The sequence below is a fragment of the Anopheles arabiensis genome, chromosome 3 (genome assembly GCF_016920715.1).
Source record: "Anopheles arabiensis isolate DONGOLA chromosome 3, AaraD3, whole genome shotgun sequence".
Classification (NCBI taxonomy): Eukaryota; Metazoa; Arthropoda; class Insecta; order Diptera; family Culicidae; genus Anopheles; species Anopheles arabiensis.
Window position 1 is genome coordinate 58,972,401 of NC_053518.1, and position 10,797 is coordinate 58,983,197.

A 10,797-nucleotide genomic window follows, 5' to 3' on the forward strand; every position below is an offset into this window, starting at 1 on the left:
GTGTGGGAAGCATCCAATACCGATCGAGCCGAATATTCCCGATCGCTCAAAGGCTCCCCGAACAGCGTGGCTAAGGCAATGACCGAAGGCCACTCTTTCGCGGTAGCCCGAGTCAAGCGATTGATTTTTAGCGTCGCAATAAAATAATAATATAGACTGCTTAAGAAAACGCTTGTTTTTTAATACCAAATACTACTACGGGCGAAAGAAAGAGTGCTGTTGCAATAGTTTGCAACAGTAAGTAAAATATTGAATAATGAGTTTTTGATTGAATGTAGTTCATTTATGTATCACGTTTTACAGCCAAAATATACTTGATATTCGAAAATCCGAACTACGCGAATGTCTCCTGAACGCATTATTCGCGTAACTCGGGGAAAGACTGTATACGAATCTTATTCGCTCTCTAAATTGTCGTGTCATTTCTTCAAACTCAAACTGGCTTACACGTGCATTGAAATCGCGCGTCATTACCGTAATGGGATAATTCGATCCGTATTGCGTATTGCTGAAATTAGCTCTTAATAATGGTCGATTTCTAGTGGTTGGCCTGTTTACATTTAAATGTTATTGTTGTAAATTACTATGGTTGTGTTCGGAGCAGAAAGAAAACACACGTCTTGTTCGCTTGGATGCAGTAACGGAAGAGAGTTTTCTTTATTCCTAATTTTGGCAGCATAATTCTCTTTCTATTTGCTATAAAATTCGTTCTGCGTTTTCATCATTAAATCTAGTTCTCACGTGAATCATCTTGCGTTGGTTCAAATCAACAGTTATTATTATATTTTATTTTTTCAATATTCTCGGGCATCCAATGATTCCACAAAATAGGCCAGCAATTATATCATTCGTTCGTCTATCTTTTCTATTTCTACTACTCTTCCTTTTGTACTACTCCTCCTGTCATGTTTTGTGATTTTTTTGATTTTCCGATGCTTTTTTTGGTATTGTATTTGTTTAGTGTTTCTTTGCAATCGAGGAGTTGTGTGGTATAATTTTCATTCAACTGCTTGATTTTCTGATCGAATAACTGAAATAATATAGCTACAGGGGAAATTAAACTCAATTATGCTCTCTAAGGTGGTGGTTTTGTTTCTTCAATCATAGGTGTACCATCAATAATTGAACTTCAAATTATGATTTTAAAATAATTAGGCCAAAATATGACATACCATTCATGATAATCTTTCTCTTTAAAAACCAAATCGATGCTCAGCAATATTATATAGCAATCTAATAGTATAAAAATTCTAGCTTGAAAAGATCTCTACATTTTTGCAACGGGCTGTGACTGTAACATCAATTTACAGGGGTTCGAATCATATAAGCGAATAGTTCAATCACTTAGGGCAGGATTAGGCAAAATAAGGCTTGCAAGCTGCATGCGGCTCTTTAATATCGAGGTGGTGGCTCTTACCCGTTAAAATTTTTCATAGAACATAGACAAAACTTTTTTGAATAATTTGGCTATTTCGGACGCTAAGTTTGCCGACCGTCGACCGCTGAGGGGAATATTGCAAATTGGTAGAAGAATGTTGCAAGCATACTGTGGAAATTTGCAATGAAATAGGAGAGTGTTGCAACCGACTAAGTGAATTTTGCAAACCTACTGTGGCGCTGTCATCAGACTGTGGGTGTTGTTTAAAAAAACCTTTTGACCTGATCACACAATGGAATAATTGAAGCAATCGCTCATGAAGAGAAGCTTAATTAATAGAAAATTTATAAAATTAAAGTGTCTCATATGCAACAAACTGTATATTAATACACTTTTACCTAACTTAACTACTAGCACATCTATACTAAACAAACTAAATAAAGCCTACCGGATTACTTTACATAACGCAATACACGTGTAAAAAAATCACTTACGTCTGATGGTGTAACGGAGGCTGTTGATGTGGATGCAGCTCTCCGGAACAGCTCACACACGTTAGGAAAAGACGACAACGCAATTTTATTATTCCGTGCAGACCACCGGCAATTCTTAGCGAAAGTCGCATCGAACACCAGGTACTTCACTTTCATGAGCCTTTTGTTCATGAGCGAACTCACCAGCTTTTTTTGTAGCCAACCCACGCAGTCTTCCATGTACAGCTTTTCGCCCAACTTCTGCTCCATGGCGTTGAGCTCCTCCTCCGATCGTATGGGCTGCACCATGAAGCCCTCCGGGATGGGAGGAGCACTTCCGTCCAAATTAGGACATGCCGCATTCTGAAACCGATTTAGCACAGCCTCCGTAATCAACGCGGTCCGCCGGACGACGGAAACTCCTTTATGTAGGGACTCTATTTGCGCGGCTAGCTCGTCGAAGCGACGATTCATAGTGGCTGATAGCTCGGCTATCAGCTGCAGCACATCGGTAGGAGCTCGAACGGCATTGGGATCTACGACTCCTGCAGCAAGAGGTCGTTCCAACGGCTGAATCGACGATTCTGTTAGTGATACAAAATGTGGTGATAGCGGTGGTGATGGTGACTGCACCCAGATGGGACGGAGGGTGGTTGCCTCGAATGTTGTGGAACGGTCAGAAGCAATCGAAACAGGGACGGGGCAAGGATTGGAGAGGGGGTCCGTGATGGTGTCTTCGGTGCGATCTCCCATAACTTTTTGGACAATGTATTCTAGCGGCGAGTACAACGCGCTATCCAAATCGGCTAGATCATCGCGTGAGGAGGTGTCAATAGGCAAGCCAGTAGAACTGTTTGGCTGGTGTGCTGTTCGGTTTTGGGACTGTTGTACTGGTCTCTCCACTTCTACCTTTAGTTTTTTGGTAGGCTCCGGTTGCTCATAGGCTACCGATCGCTTTTGAATTGCGCGTTGAGTAGTGGCGTAGTCGGCCTTAGGGAAAAGCAACACTTTTGTCCTCTTGCCATTATTACCACACTGCACCGTTCGTAGGGTGGTAGCGGTTGGGACAGTACAGTTAGCGATGCTGGTGCTCCGTCTTGTGGTGATGGTGGTGGAGGCAGCGGTGTTGGTTTCACTGATGTGCATTTCTGAATTCATTGGTAGCTAAAAGAAGAAAACATAAGTAAGATTCATTAATGGAATTATAAAAAATAAATAATTAGTTAGCCTATATATGCCTAACAATATATTCATTGCTAACCCACGACTATAAATAAACAAGATTTGATTGTAAGTGTGGAGGTAACACAACCCGCGGTGCAAATACGAACAGTTTCCTCTGCATGAATCTACGCAGATACTGCGCAGAATCTGCGCAATTTAATGTGCAGAACTTCATTAAGCGAAAACGAGACAAAATGGACCTGTTAAACAGTTAAACAGAAAAATCATTAGAATTTTTCACTAAATTCAATTTTTTACATTATCTTATGTCTGTGCTATTTATCACATAAAACGCGTTATTATCAAAAATCTATTAAAACAAAAAATGTTTTGCACGATGGTATTAAGGGAAAAATTGATATAGCTTCGACACAATGAGCATATATAATCAAAACGTGAATCGTCAATACAATAGGGTAATATGGGTCACAACAAAAGCGCCTGGGTAATAATCTAAACCAGACATGTCAAATATACGGCCCGCGGGTCACTTGCGGCCCACGAAGGCTTTCAATTAGCCTCGTGAAGAATATTGGCAGTTATAAATGAAACAGAATCAAATAGTAGAATAAGAGGACTTTTTTTTGAATATTTTAACCGTCTTGTGTACGGCCAAAAAACTTCACATAATCGTACAACCGCCTACCCGGGTAGGCCATATATTTTGTATGGAAGAATGATGTTTTTCGTGGTGAAAAGCGTATATCTTTTGAATTTCTTGTAAGATTTGAATGAAAACTGTCTTAAAGGTTGATGATAATGTTTTATAACATATCGTAGTAAAATTAGAATTTTAAAAATCCTACAAATTGTAATATCCTGGAGATTTGACCCCTGATAAGACCATAGTGCCCAATATGCCGGATCAGAATATGACCATCACCGTGACAACTGTGCGATAATCTGAATGTCAAAATAAAGATCATTCGTTTACGGATCGTTGTACTGACAACACCTTCAGCCTTTTGTTTATTCTTCTACTTTGCGATTTTGTGCCTTTGTTATAACTTGAACGTTTAATTCAAATTGGTAAAATTCGAGGTTTTACAAAATATTTTTTTTAATTAAAAATATATTCTAACTCCACCAGCATAACTGGCCAGGCCACATGTTTTAAGTGGATGATTAGTCTATTTCTAAGTTACCTTTCTTTCAAAAGTTATATACAGTTTTCAATTGTTTTGCTTGTGGTATAAAAAGAAATGTTAACGATCTATAAAATATGCTCATCATGTTTCATTAAAAACCGGCTCCAACCAGCTCTAGACAATTTCGGAACCTCCTCCATTCCAATCCAACGGAGCCGGCTCCGCATCCACGGCTCCGAAGCTGACTCCGATCCAGCTGCTCCGGAGCCGGCTCCGCACCAACGACTCTACATTCACGGCTCCGGAGCCGGTTTTTACAGATTGCACCTAAAACATTCATTTTCAATAAAGTTTCAATCCGGAAGATGCATAATTAGCTGAATAAATAATGTTGAAAGGAATCTATAGGAATCTATCTTTTAAAAAATCGATAAGTTTTGTTCAACAATCACACAATCACATCGGGTGTTAGCTTCTACACTTGCGAGAAGATAGATTCGTTTTTTACGCTATCATACAATGCCGTCTCTATTGAAACGTTAGTCCAGAGCCGTTGGTTCTGAGCCTTTGATTCACCGCCGGCTCCGGAGCCATTGATTCGCCGCCGGCTCCGGGGCTGTTGGTTCGGAGGTAATATGGGAACCCATATAACCAAGATACCGAAAACGCCACCAATTTCTTGTACTAAAAATCCAGTTCCATCAAACAAAGCTAAAAAAACCATCAGTTTGGTGGGTTAAGCCACACGGCCACAGAAGCAGCCACTTCAATGTTGTTGAAGTCAACATGTTTCACCTGTGATAAAATGTTATTTAATTGTGCAAAGGAAGCAATTAAACGTATGTGTTTAAGTTGGTTTGTTGTAAAACATTCATGTGTAATATGTGTATATGTGTGTTTGTTTACTTGCGAATGATCTCTCCATTTCGCTGGTCAGTGTATAGTTTATAGACTAATAATATTGCTGAAGTTGAAGTGCAGTGATGTAAGTTAATGAATTTAATCAATCGAAGAGTTAAAATCCTGTCCAGCATACTGACCCTAGCCAAAAGGTGGGTTAAGGGTGGGAAAGATAAATACATCGGATCGGAACTGGCAGCTCCGATTGTTCTAAAATTTGGTGGGTTAACGACTGAATCGACCACCACAAACCCACGTGGGTTTGATGTGGCTTTACAGTGGGTTAAGGCCGATTTGGTTATTTGAGAACTTTCAGCCAATTCTATTTCGTTTGCTTGTAGTGGTTGGTAATTTTAAAAGAGGCGAATTCAGAGTCAATTTCAATATATTGTTACACAACAAGCATTAAAACACACAGCTGTACACAATTGTAACATAACATTTGAAAGAAAAGAAAAATACATAAGCATCCTCTCAAAACATGCGGCAAGGCCGGTTGGGGTGTTGGAGTTACAGCACATTTTTTATTGAAAAAAAAAATTGAAATGATTTTTATAATTCTAATTTTACAACGATGTGTTATAAAACATTATTGTGATACTATAAGACAATTTTCATTCAAATCTAACTAGTGATTCAAAATATATACGCTTTTAACCACGAAAAACATCATTCTTCCATACAAAATGTATGGCCTACTCGGGTAGGCGGTTGTACATGTTAAGGGTATATAAACTTAAATAGTTTAAAAACATATTTAAACATTTTAGATATTTTTTAGTTTTTGCACATGGATAGAAAACATCTTTTCTGAGGCATTTTTAAAATTTGAAGTCGATACGATTCTTTAATCCAAAGTTATTTTGGATTAAAGATGCGAAACTTACACGCGTAGGCGGTTGTACACATGACGGTTAAAACTTTTAAAATAAAAACTGATTACTGAAATACTAGCTGCCCATTTTGCTTTACGGAAATCATTTTTTATAATTTTTTATACTATTTTAAGAAACGCATCAAATGTGTCTGCTTTCAGCAGATAAATCATACATAAAAACCATTTATTTATGACAGTACCATGACAGTACTTCAAATGAATTTATCGAAAGGTCTGTCAACATTTTGTATGGGATTTGAAAGATAACGCCGGATGTGCGGTTTCGTCGTTCGACGGATTGTTTTGTGATTCCGCTGAATCATCGCATCCGATTTTATCTATCAATGTAATTATTTTATGTTATGTTAATCAATGTACAGTGAAACGTCGATTATCCGGGCAGCTCGGGACCGGGCGTTTGCCGGTTAATCGATTTGCACGGATAATGGCAAAGAAATGTCAAATTCATATAAAAATTATAAAATCCACTAGTTTTATGATTAATTCACCTTGAATCAATCGATAAATCGTTAGTAGAATATTATTTTAATCAATAACTGTAGGTTTAACAACTGTTCATGAACAAAAATAAATTTCGAAAATACCACTAGACACTACAGAGCTGGAAAAAAACTGGTTGTTCACTTGACTTTCGCTGCAAATGTTCGCTGTACGTTTGAACAGCTGTCACATTTATGCGCACGGCTAAGCCGCCCGCCGGTTAATTAGCCCCCGGATAATCGACGTTCTACTGTAATTATTTTATGTTATGTATTTTATTATTTATGTTTTCTTGAAACGATCTGAAAAAAATATCGAATCCCATGGTTATACTATAGAGTAAAAACAATAAATAAATAAATAATAAAATAACCGTAATGTCAATCGAAATAGCACTTGACCGCACGTTCAATAAAGGCCTTATTAGACGGAGGAAAATACTGTCATTTCTCGTTGTGCATCTATCTGTCCAACTAAGACTTTGGCACAAAAATACCTCTCGTACGTGTAATAAGGCAAGATAATTGTTCTGTCACCTTTTACATTCATTATTTAATTTATTGATTTTGTTTGGCTTCATTCGTTGTTTCCCATTTTTGTTGTTTTGATTCATCATTATCAAGAAATTCAATACGCTCATACCGACAGTGACAGTAGAAATCTACTCTCGAGCAAATCGGAATTGAGCATGCTGAATTCCGATTTTCCGGCTGGCATCTATCTGTCAAACCCTGTTTGAAGGATAGATTCCAAAATCGAATGACAGTGTTTTCCTACGTATGATAAGGCCTTAAAATCTCATCGTATGACGGATGACTGCCACAGACCAAAGGATTCTTTTCGAAATGGTCTCGAAAATTAAAAAAAAAAAAAAAACAACATTTTGTTGATGTGTATTTTCTTCATATAAAAATGTATTTTCTTGATTTTTTTTAATTGTGGGTTGTGAAACTTACATGATATAGGCAAAAATAACGTCTGAAACGATCCCAATACGATTTTCAGTGTTGGAATCTATCCTTCATATTAAAAAAAAGTCATAAATAAAGGTTTCCCGTTTTGCCCCATTTTCACAACTTTCTACGGTGTTCGACCACTCTCCCGATTTTAACGAACTCTGACTGCCGTTTTTTCTGGACCGGTTTGTGTCTAAAGTACGTACGTCACACGAGGCGTGAACCTTGGCGAAAACTGGATTTCAGCCATACAACCCTATAATCTTTCGACGGAAATTTTACGCTCTCGTATACAAATCAAGCGTAAGCTTTTTGAGTTTACGCTCCATGTGACGTTGGTAAAACGGGGTCGGCAGAATTTGTTTTCAAAATAATCTGAACTCACTGGTTGAGCATCGATTGTGTGCCAACTATTGATTGGGTTTTTGCGAAGGGAAAGGTACATAGATATTTTTTTTAGTTAAATTTATTTAGCTGAAGATTCAGTAATCCTTTCTGTAAAGAGAATGTTTACTGAATCATTCAATAATGTTCGGTACTAACCAAGATCACAGCTCGTTTACTGAAACGATTTACAGGCCACTTTAATTCTGCACTATGCCGCCCGATTCATACTTCACAAGGCTCGAATATAAATTAAAGTGCTCAATTGAGGGTTTACGTCGCCCGAAAAAGTATACAGGCGGTAACCGAGATACACGGTACCTCTTATACGCGGATTCGAAATTGTACTGATTTGACACATCAATTGTCAAATGCCGAATACTTTCCCTTTTGATCGAATGTTTAAAGCTAATTCAAAAGGTTTAAAACTGTAAAATTCAGTCAGAATCATATCAAATAATTAATTGAGTGGCTAAAACCATACCATACTAGCAAAATTACGCAAAAATTAGTTATATTTAGCCTGGAAATCACGAGATTCGACTTAGGCCCGTGTCTGTGCTCCATCGCATGCGATTTTATCGCACATGCTGTCAAACGCTTTTTCGTATAATATTGAGATTATTTGGATGATTTTAATAATATAACGATTATGAAAAATTAAGTTGAGATTGTTCCTGCCAAACACCACACATTTAGTTTGACAGATTAAATCGGATGCGGCGTCCGACGAAATCAAAAATTTTTGATTCCGTCGTACGACGAAATCGCACGTCCGACGTTATCTGTCAAATCTCATATAAAATTTTGACAGGCCTTCCGATAAAATCGCATCCGATGGAGCACAGACACGGGCCTTACGCGGAAATTCGAGATACGCGGTATTTTGCGGCCGTTTTAGGTCCCCATTAACCGTGTATCTCGGGGACCGCCTGTATAGGGTAACTGTACCAGTTTTCGGCAGTGCACCTATTTTCGGCAAGTTTCGAGATTAAGAGAATCAGAACAGTAAAACAATGAAAAAGTGGTGTATATTAAAGATTTTATGCTTATTTAATTTATTCTAACTTGTATAACTGTACCAGTTTTCGGCAGTGTACCTATTTTCGGCAGGGTAGCTAAAAACGTGAAATTTTGCACAAATGCGGTAAAAAAATTCACAAAATACAATTTTGTAGTGAAAGTGTACTTATTTGATATTCACATACGAAGTTTCACACCATTTAATTACGTATTTTCCAAAATATCAAATAAATTATGCTTTTTTTCGGCAACTTTGCTGTTAGCCAATTGTTCGGCAGGTTTTGTGATTAAGAGAATCAGAACAGTAAAACAATGGAAAAGTGGTGTATATTAAAGATGTTATGCTTATTTAATTTTTTCTAACTGGTTCGGAATTTTAAAATCACGATAAACAGGGTATTTTTCACTTTAAATGCTGCCGAAAATAGGTGCACAGTAAATGTTCATTTTTGACAGCTCAATGTTGTGGGCTCCTGCCGAAACTCAGAACAATAACACACTTTGAATATGGCTGAATATTCCTTTTAAAATTGATCAGAACACTACAATGCGTATGTCGACACATAATATGACCTTTTTTGTACCAAATATCATCAATTTTACGACAAACAATGCACTAACTTGAGAGAAACATAAATATTTGTAAGCCAGTTCGCACCGTACGCTATAACCATCAAACTGTCAATGGCTGCTCTGTTTAAACGTCGCATCAAAATGGCTGTCAAAACGGGCCAAAATAAGCAACAAAAAATTAATAATTAATGTGCTTTTTAACACCAATCTCAGGAAAGTAAGAGTGTTAAATTGCTTTTAACATTTTTTTGTACATATTCACATTGATACAGACATTTTCTGACCCGTATTCGCGCTGCCGAAAATAGGAACAAACTGCCGAAAATAGGAGCAAAATCAATGTTTGCATTTTCACGAATATTTATGAAAAAGGGCTTTGAACCGGCAAATAAAAAGTATTGTAACATACTATGATAGTTAATCAACCAGAATAACAACACTTTCCAGAAAAATAATGAAAAATATTGATGTGTGAGCAATTTTTGTGAAACTGCTGCACTAGCCTGCCGAAAACTGGTACAGTTACCCTACGGCAACCGATAACGCTTTGACGATGCCGGATTGGCTAGGTAAACTCTGTAACATTAACACATTACCTTAATTAATTACCTTATGAAAAAATAAACACTGAGCCGTCCTCCTTCTTTGCTGCAGCGTTTCCAGTCCAAACAAAAACCAACTTTATCCATGTTTTATGTTGTTTGATGCAGTTTTCATACTGTCATTTGCCACAATAAGTTATGATGGTTGAGTAAATTACAGCAAGCACAGTGAATTGTAGCTAAGATTTTACACACTAACACTGCTGACAATTACTTCATTAATCCTGTAAGACGAAATCTCACCTGAAATTTAGCCGAAGAGTCTGTAAGCGCCTACCACATTAACTTTACGCGCATCACGGGCAAGCGTACACCGCTTTGTTTGGTTTTGATGTTCAGACTGACAGGTCAATTTAACAAGGCAAAAGGCCATGAGAGTGACGAAATTCTGATAGCACGTGGCCACGGAGCTGAAAAAATGTCGAAAATTTTATCAACTTTGTCAAAATTGCTTGTCAACTGCAAAAAAGAGCTTTTCTCGTGGCCGCACCAAAAACATACACAAGAGCGACAAAAAGCTCCAACATCTGAATACTATTGATATTTTGTTTAAGAAGTACTAAATAGGTACATAAATCAATTAGAATCATACATTTTAGCATTATTATCATAACAATGGGTCACAACTGCAACAAATAGTTGTTTGTTTACGCTTTTTCACGAACGTCAAATTTTGTCACTTTTCGTCAACTTTTTTTGCTGGCTGCTCCAGGTTACAAAATTTTGACAAAAGCTCAAAAAAGTGACAAAAGCTCACGTTTTGAAAAATTTGTCACCATTTTGTCACTCCCATGCAAGGATAATGTATTTAGAAGGTT

At 37.4% G+C, this 10,797-nt stretch overlaps 1 protein-coding gene across 3 annotated transcripts; it reads right to left on the reverse strand.

Moving 5' to 3' along the window:
- Positions 1-628: 628 nt before the first annotated feature.
- LOC120902962 lies at positions 629-10,319 on the reverse strand. 3 transcript variants are annotated; one of them, XM_040312072.1, is made up of 3 exons: positions 10,223-10,312; positions 9,987-10,095; positions 629-3,015 (listed from the first exon to the last, which is right to left on the reverse strand). In XM_040312072.1, exon 3 carries the CDS (start codon positions 3,007-3,009, stop codon positions 1,831-1,833), a length of 1,179 nt encoding a protein of 392 aa, XP_040168006.1. In that variant the 5' UTR covers positions 3,010-3,015; positions 9,987-10,095; positions 10,223-10,312; the 3' UTR covers positions 629-1,830. The 3 variants fall into 3 exon arrangements, with proteins under 3 accessions (XP_040168006.1, XP_040168008.1, XP_040168007.1); XM_040312074.1 differs by lacking the exon at positions 9,987-10,095 and having other exon boundaries at positions 10,223-10,319; XM_040312073.1 differs by lacking the exon at positions 10,223-10,312 and having other exon boundaries at positions 9,974-10,216.
- Between the last annotated feature and the right edge of the window lie 478 nt (positions 10,320-10,797).

Bases quoted from the DNA above. Each gene is read 5' to 3' on its own strand.
- LOC120902962 (XM_040312074.1), bottom strand. From the start codon at position 3,009: ATGAATTCAGAAATGCACATCAGTGAAACCAACACCGCTGCCTCCACC.